Below are 22,153 nucleotides of genomic sequence, written 5' to 3'. Positions count from 1 at the left end.
GCCCCCCCTTGCCCAAATTCAGAACGTTCGGGGGGGGGCTTTGTTTCCTGTCAAGATGGTGGCTAGTGTAAACCTAAACTTGAGGCCTCGAATGGTTTCCTCAGGAACCAATGGGTGACATCAAAGACGTTACGTCCATTTATATGCCTTCAGCCATGTGAACCATCCTGATCCCCACCGACTGTCTCCTGGTGCTCCATGTTGTCGTTGTTTCGGGACTCTTCCCAGGCTGCCACTCGGGAAGCGGGGCGTCCGGTATGTGCGCACACTTTGTGCCGGCGCACCTCCTCAACAAGTCGAGCCGCGTCACGTCTCTGTGTTACAGCGGGGACGGAAGGGAGGTGCTGGCCAGCTACACCTCCGACTACCTCTACCTGTTTGACCCGCGGGACGACTCCGCCAGAGAGCTGAAAGGGCCCAGCCAAGACCCCATTTGTGTGGTAGGTGAGCGGCGTCAGGACAACTACTACCGTCCTGTAAGACATAGAGGTCGAGGTCGTTATCGGGACATCCAGGCTCGTGAGCTTATCGGGAAAATGATGTAGGGAATGCTTTTAACTTTTGTATTGTACAGCCTGAAGATAGATTCAGCTCAGACCTAGATCGGGCAGTCAGACCTCTGGGAGGGAAGTGCTACTGTTGAGGGACAGAATGTGCTCCCTCATCCTGGTGTGTGTGTGTGTGTGTGTGTCTGTCTGTCTGTGTGTGTGTGTGTGTGTGTGTGTGTGTGTGTGTCTGTGTGTGTGTGTTACCGCATGCCTTTCCCAAAACAGATTGAGACAGCCGACAGCGATTCACTGGAAAGTGCCACAAATAGATCCAGATAGAATGACACAATGCTCCTCCTCCTTAAAAAAACATTCACACGTCTGTTGAAAAAAGCACATGTATAGATGCACTTGCACATGCTGTGTATATATATTTTAGTGTAGTTATGTTATGTGTATATATGATACATATAATATATGTATCTAATTAGATATACATATTATCTTTATGTTATTAGATAAGATTAGTCCCATTTAGTTTGTTTAGTGTTTTCTTAATATTTGGCTCTGGTAATTACCGTTTTTTTGCCTGGTAAAATTAAAAAAAAAAAGTGATAAACTATGGCCGAGCACATCTGGTACCTACCCTGGTAGCAGGGGGCCAATCCCCACGTGGGGACTGTGGACTGTGCTCGCTGACGCAGCGAGCTCCCTGCGCTGTAACCTAGGTGTACATTATATTTGCATTTGTAACATAGACTGTTATCGAAATGTGACCGATAAGGTTCAAATTTGTCCGGTGAAGTTGATTCTTTTCGGACACCGGACCGGGTTTTTACGATAGCGGTGTGAAAGTGCTCAGAAACTCAAGGGGCCCCAAATACCAAAAGTTACATGGTGCTGGTTTCAGTCAATAAATAGCAGAAAGTACAAAGTATTTAAAAAAATATGTTTTGAACTATGTATAATTGAAAGCAGGAAGATACCTGTATGTATTAAAGGATAGGTTTTCTATTTTATCATCCCAGGCCTTGTTAAAATGATGGGTCGCATAATTTATATCTGTTCCTAGCATACCCTCGCTGAAGCCTTTACTACTGAGAAACTCTGTGATTAAAAACAGTCCAATGGGGCAAATGTTTAAGCAAAAAAAAAAAGGTAAATTTTATTTTTTATCCATAGGTTAATCTTAAGTTGGTTTTTCTTGTTTATTTTCTATTTTTAGGATTATAACTTATTGTTTATTGTCTGACTTATTATATATTTTCACACTTTTCTACTCGATTGTTTTGAGGTTTATTGTATATTACCAACTTTTCAGCTAATTATTGCATGTTCCCTTTCCTTTTTTCTATTTTTATTACTATAACTTTATTATTATGACCTATTTTTTTGCTGATGACATGAGCTGCCACGACACTGCAATTTCCCTCCGAAATGAATAAAGTAGGGCGGAGGTGGAAAGTCCAGGTTCAGAAAGTAAAATTCCACTCCGGGATTTGAGGTCAACCGTGTGGATTTGCTAACAGGCATCACCCCAGAGGTCCAACTCATTAGTGGATTTGGCTGGATCAGTGCACAGCTGGGGCAAAAACATGGAAACAGGACTTTAACTTTAAAACCCCCCCCCCACCTCCTTCTAGCCACGGCAACCCCCTGTCAAGCGTCTCCGCCTGAGGGGGGACTGGTCGGACACGGGACCCCTGGCACGCCCGGAGAGCGAGCGAGACAGTAAGAGGACACTTAACAACACACACTGACCAAACTGAAAACACGTCTGCTGTGACAACATTTTAATCATCCTCTCCTGTTTACCAAGATTTGATTACACACACACACACACACACACACACACACACACACACACACACACACACACACACACACACACACACACATACATACACGAGGGACAAGTTGTGGGCAGACGTGTGGTCTCACCGATTGGATGATTGAAATAAAAGAAAGGGACGTTTTATTTAACGACCCAATACCACCGCAGTAACAATGTTCATCACAGTACAGGATGCGGTATTGCCAAGTCAAAAAGGGAATCATCTATTAGAAAAAAATTGTCTGAATTCCACAGAAAACATACACACGCAGAAGAAGTAAACCAACGACTCCACAAAATGATGGCCAAATCCAATAGCTCATGTAGTTGGTAGGCCATAGCAGTGATTCCCAACCTTTTTTCTGCCACGGCACACATTTTACAATGAAATAACCAATAACCACTCTCCCCTTAACCACCACACACATCACAAACAACTCAAAGAACTTTTGCTTGCAAACTGCAGTAAAAGCCTCACTCCCACATAGTGTGAAACTAGAGCTTGTTCTCATTAACAGAGCTGCTATTCTGGCTTGAATTGATTAATTATTACAGCCTTCCAATTTTGATCTTGCATCATAAGAGCTAATTTCCTTTTTTTTTTTTTTTTTTTTTTTTCAAGTGGGATTTAAAAGAAAAATCATATTACACCTGACAACCTCAGTGGTTGGAAAAACACCGGTCCATACTCCCAAGAGAAGCAGTTACATTGAAAAATACATTGAATATCAAATGTGACATTTGAAATCACCCAGGGATTTGCGTCCATTATGGTTTTTGGCAGAAAACACTGCGTCTGACATGTGTTTGCTGTGTCCTGCAGGAGAGTCTAGGTCAGAGGTGTCGCTTCTCCAGAGGATCTCGGACATGATGTCCCGCTGGTTCGAGGAGGCCAGCGAGGCCCAGAACAGCAGGGGACGCCCACAGCCCACAGGTGCCGGCTACAAATATTGACGTCGTATCCGTGATTGATTGATTTTTAGGCAATAATACATTATCGTTACATCTGGATCATTACTGACATCGAGCTGATCGTGAACCTCTTCAGACACCCACGATGTAAAAATCTAAGATGTGCCATTTATACTTTTTTAGATACGGCTCACAGTAGCGAGGCATGTCCTTAAATAATTCTCTATGGGGGTTTAGAGGCTCTATCTCTATCTTTACAACCGACAAAACACAGCTGGCATGTGTGTAACTGCTAGGAGCTACTTGCTTATAAACACATAGGGGGAGCTGGAGCTGCAGGGCAGGGAAGGACCCAGTGGCTCATTAGGTAGAGCAGGTCGTTTAGTAATGGGGAAAATTGCCTGTTTGATCCCCTGCTCCTCCCGGTAGCATGCTGAAGTGTCCTTGAGTAAGCATGTAGAGGATTCAAATCCAAGTGGCTTTGAACCAATGTGCCACCCCATGTCCAGAGACATCTCCAGGGTGTGTTTTCTACGGGGTCACCGGGGTCCCTTCTCCCACCTGGTCTCCAGGAGCTTTTCAATCCATTTTGGGACTGTTGGTTTTCAAAAGCTGAGTCAGCATCGAATGTTTCTTCCAACGGGTCGTTTGCGCTTTTTTAAATTAAAAGTCAGGATTTTAACCAAGGACGGCAGCCTCTTGTTCATAATTATTTTTTTTTGACTAAATAATCTCTATGTACTTTTTGTGTGGAGTCCCGACGGACAGAACGGACGGAGGAACAGTGGCAGGGGAAAGTCATTGAGTCCTCAGATTTAATTTGGAATTGTCTGTATGAGCTCTGGTTTTTTGAAACATTTGAAGATTCAAAAAAGTACTTTCCTCCTTCCAGCCCCTGGAGCAGACGCCCCAGCGGACACTCCTGGAGCCGTCCCACCCGACGGGGCGCCCCTGCGGGGGGATTCGGAGGAGGCGGCTGTGGACCCTCAAGGCTCCACGAGGTCCAGGAGCAGGTTGCCAGCGGCCGAGCCGGTGCTGAGCCTCCACTACAGCACGCAGGGAACAATGGCCAGTACCATCCAGCTCGACTGGTACCAGCTCACACTCTGGCTCTTATCCGTGACTTCTTCATGTTTCATGTTACATTTCAGTCTGTATATTATTGTGGCAATTGGGGGATTGGGGGTGGACATAATAAGAATCACTGTTGCTTATGACCGGGGGATGTTTATTTTATTTTTTTCACAAAATGCCTTTAGAATTATAGGTTGATTTTTTTTTTTTTGTCAGATTTGCCTTTTTTTTGTCAGCAAGGGTTAGGTTAAACATGCAGCAGTTACTTTTTTTGCCCAGACTAAGCTTAGTCTGGCAAGGGGGCATCTATAATCTAAAAAAAACCTCTTCTTGCCATCTTGGTCCAAAACTAACGTTAAAAAATAGAATTGGGATTTAAGCCAAATACGATTTGGCAGTGTCCCGACTGGAGCCCGATCTTGCTGAATTTTTATTTTACGCACCCACCCTGACCAAAATCAGAGCCACTGCTGACTGCTGTCTTTCTTTGTTTTTTGGACCAGGAGAAGCGGACGTCCGAGCCAAAATCAATCAAATGGGTCCAGGGAGGAGGCGGGCCAGCTGGGGAGGAGGGACGTAGAGGCGGAGGACGCCAGGAGGGGGGACAGGGAGGAGCAGGACGAGGAGGCGGGTCCTGTGCCGCCTCGACCGGGGTGGGGCAATGGGTACGTGTCCTCTCGTGTTGAGTGCAGTGTGGTGGCAATCATACATCTGCTCCCTTATCTTTTCACTACCTGACATTGGTCTTTAACCTTAATTCATTCTTCAAAAAATTGCTTGTTTCCAGGTAAAAACCACAGTGTGAATGTTTCGTCATTATAACTTGTCAATGCATCAAACCATCCATGGACCTGAAATCATCCATTGTCAGTTTGTCTAAACTTGTGGCGATTGAGATTTAAGGCTGGCACTTTTAATTTGAAAATGATAAAAGGTTAAATGTCCAAAATTCCAATGTCCAAAAGTAGTGTAGCTTAGATCCCAGCAAATGGCGCTGACTCATTACGTGCACTATTGCATCAGTAAAAGTTCTTTGCACTCTTTGTAAATTTATTTGGCTATTGGCTTTTGTTCAATCAGAAGGATTTGATGTTTGAATTGTAACCTTGTCTTTTTTTTTTTTTTTTAAATCCCAGTTGAGTAAAAATGTCCTTCCTCCATGTTTGTCCTGCAGATTTAACATCAGAGGAACAGAAATAGGTGAAAGAGTTCTCAGGTATAGTAACAGCTCAGCCCTGAATAGGATCATTTGTTTAAGAATTTTCTTTCCGGCAAACTGTTGTGTGATGTGACCTCACATTTGAACTTATAAAAATGCTTTTTTTCTTGAAATCTGTCTGCTTGAGCAATAGTTTTCTGATGGATTCTCCTCTGCCCACTCTGTATTTCTGCACGATTTGGAAAAGTAGACAGCGCGTGAAAATGGTGTTGCACATTGGGATATAAGAGCAACAGCATCAAAACCTCTTGTGCCGGGGACAAAAATTGCATGGTCCTTACAAATTTTGAATATACTGTATATTTAAGTATTTAAAATGTGTGCTATGTCTTTATAAGGTGTAGTGCTAAACAACAAAAAAAACCCTCTCTCAACTCAAAACAAATACTAAATTAGATCAAATGAGGCTAGTGCGGACCAGGGAGGTCAGAGACCTTAACAATGTTCGGTAATAAAAGTAGTACAGAATGCTCTCCATTCACAGTTGTATTTCCCTGTCGTTTAGTGGGAACTTTAACGCCCACTTTTCATTTTCAAGTCATTGTCAATGAAGTGCAATGCCACTCTGCATGTTTTTCAATAAAAATAACCTTAACCCACGGACATGAACAGGAGCCGACGCCTCCAGGTGGAAGTAGGGATTTGTGGCGGTTGCTTGCCACACGCCACCCAAGTGGCTTTTCAGGGCCCTCCGACAAAGAAGACAGGGTAGAAAACACACCAGTTTATTGTGGAGAGGGGGCTTGATAGAACAAGCCCCCGAGCAGATGGACACAGGTCATGACAAGGCCTCCTCTCTCCTGAGTGTGTTTGGGGATGGGAGTTTTAACCTGTTGCTCAATAGACCAACCAACGGTCAACAAGTATGCAGCCACTCTGATCCTGGGTGCCCGATGACCTAGACCCAGGACAGGTGTGGCTGCTCAAACCACACCATCCCCACACCAGAGGACTTAAACAAAAAAAAAAAAAGAGCGTTGCTTTGTTTCCCTCCCCCTGTCTAGACGCTCCGCCGCAGAACGTATTCAGGAGATCTTCCGGCGGAGGAAAGAGCGCCGCGAGCTGGAGGAGAGCGAGTCGCGCCGTGTTGCCAAGCCCTCCGTCCGGATGGTGTACAAGGGACACCGCAACTCCAGGACCATGGTAAGAACCAGGCCACCGCGTTCTGCACTGTAAACAAATAAACTGCCGACTTGAGAGATATTATTGTTTAAATTATGCAAAACAAATATCTATATCATCGTGTTGTGGTCATGTTACTTATAACTCATTTCTACTAATTACTACTCTGGAATTTGGCAATTGAAGAATTAATTCTAATAGAAGAAAACATTTTTGTTGACAGTTCACCCAACTGTCAGTACCAGGCAACTAAAGTCCTTGGTAAAAATTATATTTAACCAGACAAAATTGATAAGGAGAACATGAATGAGAATAATTATTTCCTGAAAAATGCTTTTTTTTCTCTCTTGCTGTATAGTTAGTTTTGGTATTCTACATAATGGAAGTGGAGTGAAAGCTGTGCTGAATAAGTCCAGTTTGAGATTCTTGCAATTCGATTTGTAAAGATGATTGAGACATTTCTCCACTAGGCGGAGAGTTTTAACAATGGTTCAGACATTAGGTCGTTTTGTGTATTAAAACATAGGGTTAGGATTAAGGAGCTATTTGCAAACAAATATATCCAATTTGTGCATTTAAAATCATTGCAAACTCATTAATAAAATCACTTAAATAGCAGCTGGTATCCTTTTTTAACTGGTTTCCAGCTCTCGTGTTGCAAGATCAAAATTGCAAGGCTGGCCCAATTCATCGCTTTTATCTGTTCCAGCTGGAATAGCAGCGCTCTGTTTATCAGCACAGGCTCAAGTTTCACACGGAAAATGAGAACCACTGTGTGAGTAGTGATGAGAGGTTCGAAATTGACGAGTGACTTAGCAAAGAGTAAAGAGTCGTAACCTTTTTCCGACGCTTCATTCGTTTCGTTCAGTTGGTGTAACGCACGGCGAGCGAGGGAGGACTTCCTGGACTGTGAACGAGAGTCAGAGTCTCACTCAATTCTGTGAAAATTATTTACTTTGGTGGAATGCAAAGTGCGAATCAGTCACATTCAATCAGAGTTATGGCAAATGTATTGGCTTCTTTTTGCCTTGGGCTTTAATTTAGTCCTTGTGACGTTTTTAGTGGCTAACAGGATAATGGTGTGCGGTGGCATTACATCATTATAAAAAGATTGCCGTGACCGAGAATTGTTGGAAACACTGTTCTAGGGGACTGACGTTCAGACCGCATGAGGTGTGTGTGTGTGTGTGTGTGTGTGTGTGTGTGTGTGTGTGTGTGTGTGTGTGTGTGTGTGTGTGTGTGTGTGTGTGTGTGTGTGTGTGTGTGTGTGTGTGTGTGTGTGTGTGTGTGTGTGTGCGCGCGCGCGCCCTGGGACTGGGAATGTGGAGCTTTACTGGTAAAGAGTCATCAATGATAAAGCCGTCAGTCGACCGTCACCTTTCCAAGGGAAAAACTGTCCCGAGACAAGAACAAAGTTTAAACAGTTAAAAAATGTTGATTAGCTGGAAACCATGATGGTGACTCTTTGGTTGGTGGAACGTTTTGGCTTCGCGGAGGTTAATGTCACTTTTATTCACGGTTTTGTAACTCACACGGCTGTTTCAATATGCAAACATTACTTATTCTAAGGTTCTCTCTCGTGAATGTCGTTTTGAGTTGTGGGAGAAGTGACCATGTGTCGCTTGAAATATGCAAAGAGCAATCATGCTCAATCCTATTTTTGATTGTATTTCACCTAGAGACACTTTGTTGTGGAAAATATTGTTTCCGGGATGACTCGAGTGCCTGGCTTATTACACATTACACTGTGTCACGGTTGTCAAACAGCGAGATGACGCACCTGCTTGTCATCAAATATTAAAAGTATATTGGTCATAACGTCAAACTGCAGCTACACAAATAAGTGAAATTCACATTGAATAGATGCAAACAATCGGTGGGATGATTAATATGAGAAATGGGTATGAAAAATGAACGCCAAAAATATACTTTTAGTCTAGTTTAAGTAGTACTTGTCTAGTTTATTATTTTAAGTTAGGACTTTTTAGTATTGTTAGATTTGTCCAGAATAGACCAAATTCTCCAATGTTTCTTTTATTCAAAAGCGATATCTGGAATTGCTGTGTTTTAAATATTGTTGTCTCCGTCCTCTGAAATGTCACCGTTTTGCACTACAAGTAAATGCTGTGAGATGCTGATCATTTCATGGCGGTTCATTTGTGAATTATTAGGCTTTAATACACTGCTCTGTGGAATGCTCTATTCCGATTGGTCGATAGCGGATATCAGCAGTCAGTTATTTCTGAATAATGGCCGCTGATCTGTTAATAATAACCTTCGTCACGGGCAACCACACCGGCTATTTTTCTGGAGCGAACAGTTCACTTTAGTGGGAGCTTTTAAACTAGACATAACTATTTCAAATCAGTATTCCGTCTCCATTTATTCGTGAGTAGCCGCGTAATCAGCGGGTTAATGCACGGCCCAAAAAAAAAACAACTTTATTTTGCGATAACGGCCAGTTGGTTACACATCATCCCTTACTTGTTTGCTCAGACCAAGGAGGCGTGTTTCTGGGGCGAGCGCTTCGTGCTGAGCGGCTCCGACTGCGGCCACATCTTCATCTGGGAGCGTCAGAGCGGGGAGCACGTCATGCTGCTGGAGGCCGACAACCACGTGGTCAACTGCCTGCAGCCGCACCCCTACGAACCCCGTGAGTGGGTTCATATTTTTTTTACCTTAAAATACATTGCGTTCCAAATTATTATGCAAATTGGATTTAAGTGTCATAAACAGTTAATTTTTGTTTTTTGAATTAAACTTATGGATGGGATTGTGTCTCAGGGCCCTTTGGATCACTGAAATCAATCTCAGACACCTGTGATAATTAGTTTGGAAACATTAGATATTTCACGAAAACTTAAGCGTGATCATCGTACTGTGAAGAGATTCAGAGCACAGACGGGTTTGTGCAGATAAAGGCATAATGAGGAAGGTTTCTGCCAGACAAATTCATGGGATTAAGAGAGCAGCTGCTTAAATTCCATTACAAAGCAGCAAACAGGTATTTGAGGCTGCTGGTGCCTCTGGAGTCCCACGAACCTCAAGGTGTAGGATCCTCCAGAGGCTTGCAGTTGTGCATTAACCTACTATTGGGCCACCCCTAAGCAGTGCTCACAAGCAGAAACGGTTACAGTGGGCCCAGAAATACATGAAGAATCATTTTCAAACAGTCTTGTTGACTGATGAGTGCCGTGCAACCCTGGATGGTCCAGATGGATGGAGTAGTGGATGGTTGGTGGATGGCCACCATGTCCCAACAAGGCTGCAACGTCAGCAAGGAGGTGGCGGAGTCATGTTTTGGGCCGGAATAATGGGGAGAAGGCTGGTGGGCCCCTTTAGGGTCCCTGAAGGTGTGAAAATGACCTCGGTAAGTATATAGAGTTTGTGACTGACCACTTTCTTCCATGGTACAAAAAGAAGAACCGTGCCTTCATGCACGACAATGCACCATCTCATGCTGCAAAGAATACCTCTGTGTCATTGGTTGCTATGGGCATAAAAGGAGAGAAACTCCTGGTGTGGCCCCCATCCCCTCTGACCTCAACCCTATTGAGAACCTTTGGAGCATCCTCAAGCAAAAGATCTACGAGGGTGGGAGGCAGTTTGCATCAAAACAGCCGCTCTGGGAGGCTGTTCTGACATCCCGCAAAGACATTCAAGCAGAAACTCTCCAAAATTCACAAGTTCAATGGATGCAAGAATTGTGAAGGTGATATCAAAGAAGGGCTCTTATTTTAACATGTAACTTGGCCTGTTAAGATGTTTTTGATTGAAATAGCTTTTGATTTCAATAAATATGACTTAATGCTGCACATTCAACCAATGACCATTTTCAGTTCTTTACAACCTATGAAATGTTTTGAAACTCTGTTGTGCAGAATAATTTGGAACAGTGCATTTTGAGTCTTTTATTTTTGAAAAAAATACCGTTATCATTGGGAAGTTTGTTCAACGTTCAAATTAAACCCTAATGAAAATTATACTGACTGTCATTTGCATCGACTATTTAGGAAAATCAGAGAAAAATATAATTTGCATAATAATTTGGAACGCGGTGTAATGACGATTAGCGAGGGAATTGATGCGGGAATCCACGTTGCGATGCCTCTATACTCTACCCCTCTACTACCCTAAATACATTTACTCTAAAGCACAAATGTTACTGAGGCATCCTAGAATCCTTTGGAAGCCAATGGTATTAAAACTATATTTAATGGCCTCTGATTCAGTCTTTTTGTAGGTTATCGTCAACTGGCTTCATCACTCCGTTTAACCGTTTGTCGCTATGTCGCCGTTTCGCGTTTCAGTCCTGGCGACCTCTGGAATCGATAACAACATCAAGATCTGGTCTCCCATGGAAGAGTTCCCGGCGTTTGACAAAAAGCTGGCGGAGGAGGTGAGATCCTAGCGTAGCTCTGGCGTCGTTTCCGACCGGTTTGCTGGAATTGGTTTCAAGCCAGCTGAGACAGGCCGCCGTCCCCTTTGAAATCGGAGCTCCCCGTCCTGATTATGGACACTCTCACATCGCCCGCCGTCTCCTCCAGGTGATCTGCCGAAATGAGCTGATGCTGGAGGAGACCAGGAACACCATCACCGTCCCAGCCTCCTTCATGCTGCGAATGCTGGCCTCCCTCAGCCACTCCTTCAGACCAGGTAGGATTAAAAAAAATAATAGTAACCATTTAAAGCCATGGAAAACATCTTGAAAAACTACACCTGGGTGAGCTTGGTCGACTGTTTCGCCAGAAGGGCTTTGTTTTCTCAGAAAGTAAGTCCCTCCAGCTCGTTGTACCGGATGCAAAGTTTCGTTCGGGAAAGTAACCGAGACAAATTTTTTCCTTTCAGATCAGTCGGAGGCCGAACGCTTCGAAGGCTCGGGAGCCGAAAACGAAGACGACCAGTAATCGCACTCCAAATCCATCATGACAAATTTTATTTAATTTTATTTTCTTTTGGCGATGCCTGGGACTGGCAGCGGGTTTCCCCTCCGGGTTGCTGAGGCAGTGCGAGTGCGAGACGCATCAAGCCCGTTCTGGACGTTGTTTTGACCGGATAGAGCCTTGGCCCCCGGGAGGAACCGTGTTACCGCGATCCACGGGAAGCAGTCTAGGTTGGGGGTCAAAATGTCTGTGCCAGTTCCTCAGGAAAGCAAAAAAAAACTTGAGCTCACGTGGGCTCCGCCGAACAAAATAGATGATAAGATCACAGGGCCCCGGCCGAAAGATATCCACGAAAACACAAGGCAGAGTCGACTCGGGGTCAGTTTTGGTCGAAAGCGGCAATCCATCAAATCATCCGTGTTGGGCGGATGACACGGCCGGTCCCAGAATTCCATTTGAAACTGCATCATGTTTTGGCTTTTTTTGGTTGTTTTTTTATTTATTTATTTTTTTTCATCTGAGGATGCTGTTTGTTCACCTACATCAACAAAAAACAACGACATTGTTTTATCAAATTCACGGGCGACCGCCCTTCACTTCTTACGCGTTTCCAATCTTCGTATTCTTGCCAGGGATGGTGGAACCCCGCCCACCCATAATAGAATCACCAAACAGAGGAGGACATGCATATACATTGAATGGATGTCTCTGAAAATGTGCCAGCAAAAAAAAAAAAAAGTAGAGAAGTATCAGATATGGGAAATTAATCTTACGGATTACCTCTTTAAACTCAGTTTACAGCACTTTGATGAAGTCGCTCTAATCGCAGGTCCTTTTCATATTTTTTTTAGTCATTCTCCGTCATCCCTCTGAATCGCTGGAGTCAAACCATCGGAAACACATGACGGTTGTTCAACATTTCAATCGGGGATTGAATGCGTCTTGCAAAACTATTGAGGACTAGTGCATGCCGGTTCAAAATGTAAGGCTTTGTAAGACATTTTAATGGCCCAGTTTAACAAAACGTCAACGATTCAGTCCTGTGTTCCACAATGGAAGATGAGCCATTGGTTAAAGCCGGGGAAGACACTTGTGCGACTGAGTGGCAGAGCCCTGAAGCCCCGCCCCCCCGCTGTTCACTGTTTATTGAAAGTTTATTAATATTATACGTGTCGTGCCCAAATCGCATCAAATTTGACACTTCACGTCCGCGAGTCCCCAGCCATACATCCGCCAAGTTAGCCACGCAACGGTCCCCCACTCGTTTTCATTGGGACTTCTATGGCACCCGTTGTTGGCAGAGGGCTTCTCAAACCCAAATAGCCAAAACAAACCAAACTACCTTTAGGTCGTCTCAAACATATTTGTGATAACCCGCTGCGTTGGCACTATATGTCAGTTGTGCGTAAATGCCAAAAAATGAGTGATGGATGCTGCTCCTTAACACGAGGCTCACTGCGGCAACTAGTAATTGGAAGATATATTGCAACAATATTCAAATTCTCAAGACACTGAATGCGGGAATGATCCTCTCAATCGCTTATTTTTGGTAGAATAGTGTACACATACGTTTGTTTGACCTTTTTCATATGCATTGGTTTTGTAAGTGCCTGGCATGTCTGTTCATTTATTATTAATGCTTTTGGTTTTGAGTTTTCCAGAAGATGCCTTGAAATGAGTGGTTTAACGGAACGTAGTTGATCCGTATGGATCGCCCGCCATGGTTCAGGCTCGCATGCGATCCGCGGATTCATTGAAAATTTTAACCATCATAGTGAAATACTTTTGTTTTTTTCTAACTCTGAAGCGCAACGATTGCTTTACGATGCGTTGCGCTGTGTTGCTGCTACTTTACGACATGTCGTGAATGAGCTGCTGTGTGTTGCCGCTGTGCGTGTGCGCGTCCGCCATGTTGGAGCGGTCAAGAGCCGCTAGTTAACAAATACAATGTTTATCGGAGAGATGCAGACTTCTCCACAAAATCGGCTGTGACCCGCTTAATTCTGAACCGATTTTCATGCAATTGAGTTTGTTATAAACACGGGAAATTGATCACAATACTGGTTACTTATTGGAATTAAATTCATATAATCACATTTTTTCCATTCACTACCATATCATGCGTGCCTCATATTGCACTTTAATTTAACAATTGAGTATTGAATATTTTAAGATTTTATTTAAACATTGGACGTCTTGAATGTTGTTTTCATTTAAGACTATGGGCAAACGTTCCTTACTTTAAGTGTTTTACAGAATAAATAGAAAGCAAACTTTTATTTGTCACCTCTTTTTTTTTTTTTTGCTGATCCGAAAAATGATCCAATCCGAACCGCGAGTTTTGTGATCCGTTGCACCCCTACATGAGATGGTTGTTGAATATGAGAAAAGGCACATTTTTCTTAATTTTTTTTTCTCTGAATATTTATTATTGTGGTGTACTGGCAGTACACGTCTAAAACACGTCAAAATACAAATATCCATCTCAAACAGCTTCTGTAATGACGTCGTAGATGCGCAACAACATTGTAGTTCCATTTCCTCCCGTTCTTATAATGACGCTGTGAGCACGAGGGTCCAATTCCAAACGGAGTCAGACACCCCATTGTCCGTTCCGATTTGTTTGTTTAAAAAAAAAAAAAGAGAGCTCACATCGGATGAATGTGTGAAGCATAGTATCTTTAATTGTATATTATTCACTGACCTAAAAAAAATAGATATCTTCAGATTTAAAGAAAATAGCCATACACAAGTGGAAGAAACGCGACAATTTGTTTTGTAATGAAATTGCAAGTGAAAAGTACAATGGAATTACCTTAACATGTTTTTTGTATTTATTGTAGATAAAAACGAATCCTAAGATAAAAAATTAAGAAACACATGATGTCAATGTCCACTGCGCAGCAACAGACCCAGACCGACACTACAGTTCAACCATTTTCCATACCATATTCAACAATATCTAGCTGCTCTTCTTGGTTTTATGAAAGTTAATGCACTCACTTTCAATTTGATCATTTTAAATAAAGCCTAGAATGTTAGCACAGTGTGAGAACTACCATAATATATAAAAATATAATGTAAATAAATTTTAAAAGCAATTTCTTGAAGTTTTAGAAGAAGCCGTTATATTCACCACACATTCACTAGTACTACTGAGGAGGTTATGTTCAGTTACTAATACTTTTGGTTTTACCATCATTTAGATCAGTGACAGAGTGGGCCCCGCAGAGGGGTCCAATGGTTTGTGGAAAAGAAAAAAAAATAAATTAAAACCAAGTATATTATCATTTGGACCAGTCCTGGTTCCAACCGAAAATGAGTAATACCCCTGGTTTAGACAAAAATTATTTCTTTACAACTATTTGATTGACTTGGAGTATTCTTTTTTTTTTTCTTTGCATAACAAGTAGGTCTACAGCTTTATGTGTAACAGTAGTTCCAGGCACTTATTCACTTATACTAATTTCAGTGATCATTTAAAAATATTGATCAGCTTTGACAATGGAATTATAAGTGTTGAATTGCGCGCGATTAAGTGCTTACAAAGCACCTTTCTAATATTAAATCATAAAGCAGCAAGTTCAAGTAATGACAGAAGAAATAATAGCGTGATGGCAAAATATTGCAATGTGCGACTCTTTCACGTCGCAAACATGCCTCGCAACAGGCTGAGTACACACTGGGAAAAAAAAAAAAAAAAAAAAAAAAAAAAGTTAAATTGGTAATTTTTTATTTGTGCGTTGCAGAAAACTGACCTTGAAATGTCAGAGTGGGTTTGTCAATGTTGATCAGTGCCGGCCGGTCCACGGTCACCTCGGCGTCTGCTGAGATTTCAAGCTCTCCAAACAGTCCAGACTCTGTTCCGGAGGAAATGACTCCCACCCCCTGAATGACTCTCCTTATCTTATCTAATCCCCAAACTGGTTTCATTTGAGTTTGACCAAGGATGTGCGAACGTGAAGCGACCGGCGACCGGCGCGGCGTCGGGTGTTTCACGCCACGATTTGAGTGTCATTTGTTGGCCTTGATAATTAGAGGACGACGCGTCGCATAATTTGACGTGTTTTTCGAAAACCTCCTCGGGGCCGGGGCTCTCTTGGTTCTGCTCCATTTTGTTTTTCACTTTTACCGAGATGAACCGGAAACACTGGAAATATGTGGCGGGGGAAAGCGGACCGATCACAGCTCTTGCGGTCTTGCCCTGCCCCGACGTGGAAGGTGGTGGAAGCGACGCCGATGACCTAGTCGACCGACGGCGTTCCTACAGCGGCCGTTCAACACAGACCTATGAAGCGGCCTTAAGAAGCTCGTCGTTTCTACCCCTTCCTTTAGGGGGAGCAAATTGTCAGCGATTGTCCGATATTACTGATGGCGCCTTTAAACAAGCGCTGCGGCACAACGAGTGCTGCGGTGTGACCCGCATTTCAGCCGGAGAGCGGTGTGCTCCGTGAGGTTGCGGAAGACGGTTGATCCGTCCAGGCCGTCGTGCGCTTGGTGACCGCAGTGCGAGGCGGAGACGGTGACTCTGAACGGAGAATTTTGGCGTTGCAAGGCACTCGCCGGGCATGGCGGCAATCGGAGGAACCGTCTCCCGGGATGCTCCACTCCCGCAGCCCCGGGACGCCGATGCCGCCAGGCCCCGAGTGCGTCGGCAGGGCCGCGTGGTCTTTTGTGGAAGTGGGAGATCGTTCACGCTTGGTTTATGGGGTTTTTTATTATTATTTTTTTTTCCCCCCGCGCGATTTGAACCCAGTCACTGAGCAGGGAACAGTTCTCCGTCCAGAGACGAGTCTGAAGCCGTCGCCCCGCCGCTGCCCCCCGGTGCCTTGCAGCGCCGCCTGGTGGCCAGCTTGTACAGCGCCGCTAGGAGGAAGACGGCGGTGATGGCAGCAAAATAACTGCCGTAGATGAGAAACTACAAAGGAGAGACGGGAAAGACGTTTAGAACTTCAACTATGCCAAAAATATATTTAAGTTCAAGCAAATTAAAGAAAATCTGTCAATATAAATGACTATACAATATTAAGGTGACTTACTAATGCAGTTCATTGACTACTCTTACTTGCAAAGGACGGATGATTTGTTTGTCGTGGGTGACTGATTACAGCTGGACAGAATCGACCATGTTAACATGAGACGACACGACAGCACCACTGAGCTGTAGGATTAGCCCCCCCCCCCCAAAAAAAGATTATAAATTGAGGACCATTTTGTTCCTCTGCTGTGTACCTGTGGGAAGATGTCAAGTCCAAGGCCAGCTGAGTCCACCACCACCAGGGTGAGCAGAGACTGGAGGAGCAAGGCCACAAACGTGTTGACCCCAAACACCAGGGCGTAGCGCTGCATGCTCAGGCTGGCGGCGATCTGATATCTGAGAGGGCAGTGGGGGGGTCGGGGATAACACTTTACTTATTTATCCATCACCGGTCGTGAGACACCGCAGCCTGTGAAATCACACACTTATTCAACACGGACATGAGGAAATATAAAAACAGAGCTCCCAGGTAACGCAATCTGACTTTTTCAGACGCAGCGGTGGGATAAAAAAATACCCCTATTTCCATTAAAGGAGTAGTTTGCATTTTTATAAGTATTTGTGTTTTATACTCACTCATCATGTTGTATACAGTATAGGTTAGTTACATTAAAGTCCAGCCTTCTCTCCATACTGGACATGCGGCTCCATACTGCCATCAGGAGTTCAGTGCAAGTAATGGGGGACAAATCTACAACTCTGCAAATAACAATCTGGCCAGGTCACACATTTAGGTGTGACACCACTAACAGCACGGCAATGAAAATGTCGTCCGCAAACAGTGGATTTCTAAAGTCGAATTAGCTGTGGCGTCATGTCGCTTTGCTTGTCATGTGGAGTGAGTTTTTGCTCTGAATCCACAGATTGTGGATTTGTTCCCAATGACTTGCATTGAACTCCCGATGGAGCTGCACATTCAGTTTGGAGAAAAGGTTTGAACCTACGTACAAACATACGTACACTTACTAAAACAGGGATCAATGCCAGGAAATCCAAACTATTCCTTTAAAGGGAAGCTTGTTTTTTTTTAACCTCAACCTCTTTTATTTTTATTTTTTTTGAATCATTGGGAAACAACCTGTGTAATAGGAATCAAGAGTTATTTTGAATCAAAAAATAGTATTGAGAGAATAGTACGATGCAGTACAAGGGGGGAAATCGCACCTGATTATCACTCAGCTTGACTCCCAATGATCAAAAAAATAAAAATAAGTTTTAGGTTAAAAAAATAAAAATAACTCAGAACTTCCTCTGAAGTGTGAAGGTGGAACCTGGAAAACTTTCTAGAAAAAAAAAAAAAAAAAAAAAAAAAAGACGCTCTCTGCTGCGTACTCACGTGGCGATGGTGATGAGCAGCATGTACGTGGCTCTGAAGACGACGTAAGAGCTGTAGCAAACCCAGATGTTCCGCACCACGTCCATGACGAACAGGGACGCCGCCATCACTGCCGAGAAGACGCAGAGCGCCAGCTCGCCCCACGCCGCCCACGAGACCCTGACGTAGCCCACGGCGAACGCTGCCAGAGCACCTGGGCGGGTGAGAGGGGGACGAAGGACGACAAAGAGTCCCAAAGAAACACAAACAAAAAAATAATAAAAAATGAAAAAGCATTTTCACATCTTCTCGAAGTGCATTAAAAACCAGAGCTACATTCTGAAAAGCAGCCATTTTAAACCTGTTCCACCAAGGTTGGAAACCGATGCTTTACAGGGCTAGTTTTACAGAAATTGTTTATACCTAAATAACTAGTTTAACACTGCGTTACAGTTCCTGTCCATCTTTTAATCATTTTCTCTCGCGTAATAGACAAACCCCTAGACCAGGCAGAGCAAGGAGCTTCAGCAAAGGCAGACAGATTTTTTTGTAGACTGCACCTGGCAACCAGTGCCTTGTTGTTCCAACTTAATAAAGTGAGACACGGTGGAACACAAGCGGAGCAAAAACCTGTTCCAGATTTTCACAACATTCTCCTCACAACTGATAACACAGAAGATAAGGAAGTGCTGTTTACAGAAGTTATCTGTAAGTAAGACAACACAGCACTGCTCGTTCCTCCTTAATTAATGTCTGCGACGCCGTTTTTCAACACGTTTTATTGAATAAGCTTTGACCTTCGCGTGGTTGCCTGCTTTGGTAATCTGAGTCAGGGGAAACAGAAACACACCCGGCTGAAGACTGCCAAGGTCACCAGACGGAGACATGCTCGGCCGAGGGACACTTTCCATAGATCGTGGTCATCCTCCCACCGGGAACGCTGAACTTCTCCTCACCAGGGGTCCATACACATAGGCTCCACTACCTACTGTACTATATGTAGCATACTGTAACGCATACTGTGTCACTGTTCAGGGTTGTTCGTGATGCCGTATTGCTGCGCCGTACTGTTGTATGTTGTGCTGTATTATCCCAAACACTACCTCACTCTATTCACATTCACCTGACGCTTTAATTCACATGCCACTTTAATGCACATACCCGTATATACATAGGCATATTCCCTCTATCTATTTCATTTTATTTTTATTGTATTTTATTCTATATATTTTTATCTTATTCTATAAGTATTCAACTTACTGTATTACGTTTAAGGAGTCAGTTAGTCGGTCTATTAGAAAGGAATTTTTTTACTTTTATTTTTTTCCTAGGACATATTGTGTGCTATCACCGGGTGCGTTGCATTACATTTCACTGCATATATGTATGAAAGTATGTATATGTATGTGACAAATAAAAATCTTGAATCTTGAACTTCTCCCACTCACCGAGCAGTGTGGCTAGCGTCTCCACGTAGCCGTTGTAGATGGCAAAGTCCTGCGAGGGACGCACGTTCTCCCACAGCGCCTGGGTGTAGTTCACCACCTGGAAGTACCCGCAGGTGGCGAGGGCCCACCACACCGACCAGGCCAGCAGGGGGCGGCACGAGTAGCACTGGAGGAAGTCCTCCCACAGGATGCCCAGCACCTGTGCCAACCTGCTGGCGCTGCGACTCCGTCCGGGGGCCCAGTTGGCCCTGGGGACCTGTGGAGGAGAGGGACGGCTTGAGGTTGAAACAGTGGCGTGAGGTAAAATAAGCCGCTCGGTGGAGGGTTGGAGCTCAGATCAGCCCAAGTTGCTCAACTGGTCTGATTGGTTTCCTAACAAACTCTACGAGTGGTGGTGAAGAAATAAGAGATGATTGACTGATTTGACTGGCGGTGAATTTCGAATATTGCACACGTACGACCCCTACTGTCGGACACACCAGAATCAGCGTGAGAAGGAGAGTTCAATTAACCCCTCGTTCCCTTCAGTCTTTCAGCGTCTTACCTTGAGCACCTGTTCCTGCAGCTTAAGAACTACTTCCTGAAAAGCAATGGAGCAAGATTTCAAGCTGTCGACATTTTTGCGAGGGTGATGGTGCTGGGCGGCAGAGAGAAAAAGAGATTGCTCAAGAGCAATGAGGAAAGCGGCAGAGAGCTCTCATTACCACAGTGCTTCCACCGGTTCCAGCGAACAGCGATGCCACTCACCGCGATGACCTGCTCAGCGTTGAGAGGTACTTTGCTCTCAGGGTCGTCCGCTCCCGCCGCAGAGAGCTGGGGTCCGCGGTTCTGGCTCAGCGTCCTCCCCGGCGCCCTGGGAATCTTGTGGAAAAACAAGCTCTTGCTGGGCATGGGCAGAAACCACGGCACCGCAGAGGCAACGGCGGCTGAGCCCAGCGTGAGCATGACGAGGCGGCGCAGTGGCACCCGGGCCACGGAGACGAGGATCTGCCCGGTCAGGGAACCGGCTGCGGAGCCCAGCAGAGTCACGCTGCGGCAGTACCCGGTCACCCGCTGGTACTGGGCGGGCTCCACCACGCTGTAGATGTAGGAGTAGTACGCCACCTCTGTGGCTGTGACCAGGCCGAAGAAGAACTCCAGGAGTTGCATGGCCTGCATGCCCTGGGCCTTCACCAGCATGGTATACGTGACTATGAAACTGGCCGCCTGCAAGATGAGCACGGGCTTATAGCAGAGGTAGTCTGTGGCCAGAAAGACAGGAAAGAGTAAAACCAGGTACGAGTACGTCCATATTGGGTAGATTTCATTGACGACCTGAAAGAAACCAAAAATTCTTAATTTAGATGCAAAATAACAACTGGTGAATAACGACTTGACTATAATTCCTAGTGCCACTTTTACTTATTAATACTTCAAGTGAGCTGCATATCTTGATGGAGACTGCAATTATTTTCGGATTACCAACTCATTTTTAAGGATCTACCTGCATTCCACACTAGATTATTACATTAAGCAATCCAAATTCCTTCTAATACACGAGAACAGAACACGGGAGCATTATTTCAACTTTTTTTTTAATTGTTTTTATATGAATACTTAAGGTAAAGTCTAACCAGCAGGTATAACTAGATGATACAAAAAGAGAGGATCTTTAAGATTGAGAGATCTGATATTTCAGGTCATTGCAAGTCTCTTAATTGTTTATGTTACTTGAAAGTTTTGCCTCAAAACCCAACGACTCTGAAGCTATAGTTCTATTATAGAATAGTACATTACAATACTGTATAGTATAATACAGTATAGCATTATAGTACAGTATAGTACACTAGTATAGTACAGTGTAGCAGTATAGTACACTAGTATAGTACAGTATAGCAGTATAATATAGTAGAGTACACTAGTATAGTACAGTATAATATAGTACACTAGTATAGTACAGCAGTATAGTACAGTATAATATAGTACACCTTTATAGTACAGTATAATATAGTATAGTGCACTAGCATAGTACAGTTTACAGTATAGTACACTATAGCAGTACAGTATAGTAAAGTATAGCAGTAAAGTATAATATAGTATAGTACACTAGCATAGTATAGTATACTAGTATAGTATAGTATAGCAGTACAGTATAATTGTATAGTACACTAGCATAGTACAGTATACAGTACAGAACACTATAGCAGTATAATATACTAGTATAATATAGTATAGTACTAGTCTTATTATTACATTTCACTGCATATATGTATGAAAGTATGTCTATGTATGTGACAAATAAAAATCTTGAATCTTGAATACACTAGTACAGTTCAGTATAGGCTGAGCAGTACCTCGACCAGATACTCACCTCCGTTTCTGTCAGGTTTTTGTCCGGTCCCATCAAAAAGGCTGTTAAAAACGGCTCAGAGGGTCTGACGTTGGAGAAGAATCCATACAAGCACAGCAGCACGGTGGGGTAGACCTCAGACATTTTTGTAAACTCTGGCGCCATGACCCCGCCGCCGGTTTTCCAGCTCTGCTGACATACCTTGGCAGCCCGGTTGCGTGATGTCGGCGAGCCGTCGCCTGAAGACGACGGCAAACGTTTCCAGCCATTTGATTGGCCAGCGAAAAGGGGGCGTTGTTCTTCGGCATTATTTTCGATAGGACGTTTGTCTCGTTCGTTTATTTAAAGGGCAGCGCATGTCCACACGTGATCTATTTCAAACATTACAGATAAGTGATGTCTGACAAAATAAAATAGATTAGAACAAAAAGATTTACAACTGGAAACCCATGAGCCCCCCCACAAAAGACCATTGCTTCTCCAACTCATGC

General features: G+C 43.8%; 2 protein-coding genes across 3 annotated transcripts in view; one reads left to right on the top strand and one right to left on the bottom strand.

Moving 5' to 3' along the window:
* LOC307247946 (DDB1- and CUL4-associated factor 6-like) overlaps nucleotides 1–13,809 on the top strand; it is a 16,999-nt gene extending 3,190 nt beyond the window's left edge. For both annotated transcript variants that reach the window (XM_080024104.1, XM_080024105.1), the window contains exons 7-17: nucleotides 229–440; nucleotides 2,132–2,219; nucleotides 3,146–3,256; nucleotides 4,127–4,325; nucleotides 4,812–4,973; nucleotides 5,483–5,524; nucleotides 6,532–6,670; nucleotides 9,146–9,302; nucleotides 10,960–11,048; nucleotides 11,197–11,305; nucleotides 11,498–13,809. In XM_080024104.1, the coding sequence (XP_079880230.1) occupies nucleotides 229–440; nucleotides 2,132–2,219; nucleotides 3,146–3,256; nucleotides 4,127–4,325; nucleotides 4,812–4,973; nucleotides 5,483–5,524; nucleotides 6,532–6,670; nucleotides 9,146–9,302; nucleotides 10,960–11,048; nucleotides 11,197–11,305; nucleotides 11,498–11,556 (1,367 nt within the window). In that variant the 3' untranslated portion in view covers nucleotides 11,557–13,809. The remainder of the gene's footprint in view (nucleotides 1–228; nucleotides 441–2,131; nucleotides 2,220–3,145; nucleotides 3,257–4,126; nucleotides 4,326–4,811; nucleotides 4,974–5,482; nucleotides 5,525–6,531; nucleotides 6,671–9,145; nucleotides 9,303–10,959; nucleotides 11,049–11,196; nucleotides 11,306–11,497) is intronic.
* Nucleotides 13,810–15,912: 2,103 nt separating this feature from the next.
* Nucleotides 15,913–21,816, bottom strand: slc19a2 (solute carrier family 19 member 2; the record flags this gene model as incomplete). Its single annotated transcript, XM_080023862.1, has 7 exons — nucleotides 21,684–21,816; nucleotides 20,081–20,647; nucleotides 19,334–19,589; nucleotides 17,907–18,099; nucleotides 16,765–16,906; nucleotides 16,293–16,450; nucleotides 15,913–16,060 (listed from the first exon to the last, which is right to left on the bottom strand). Exons 1-7 carry the CDS (start codon nucleotides 21,804–21,806, stop codon nucleotides 15,913–15,915), a joined length of 1,587 nt encoding a protein of 528 aa, XP_079879988.1. The 5' UTR covers nucleotides 21,807–21,816.
* Between the last annotated feature and the right edge of the window lie 337 nt (nucleotides 21,817–22,153).

The sequence above is a fragment of the Zeus faber genome, assembly GCF_960531495.2.
Source record: "Zeus faber genome assembly, chromosome: 2".
Lineage (NCBI taxonomy): Eukaryota > Metazoa > Chordata > Actinopteri > Zeiformes > Zeidae > Zeus > Zeus faber.
This window is presented reverse-complemented; position numbering and strand designations above follow the sequence as displayed.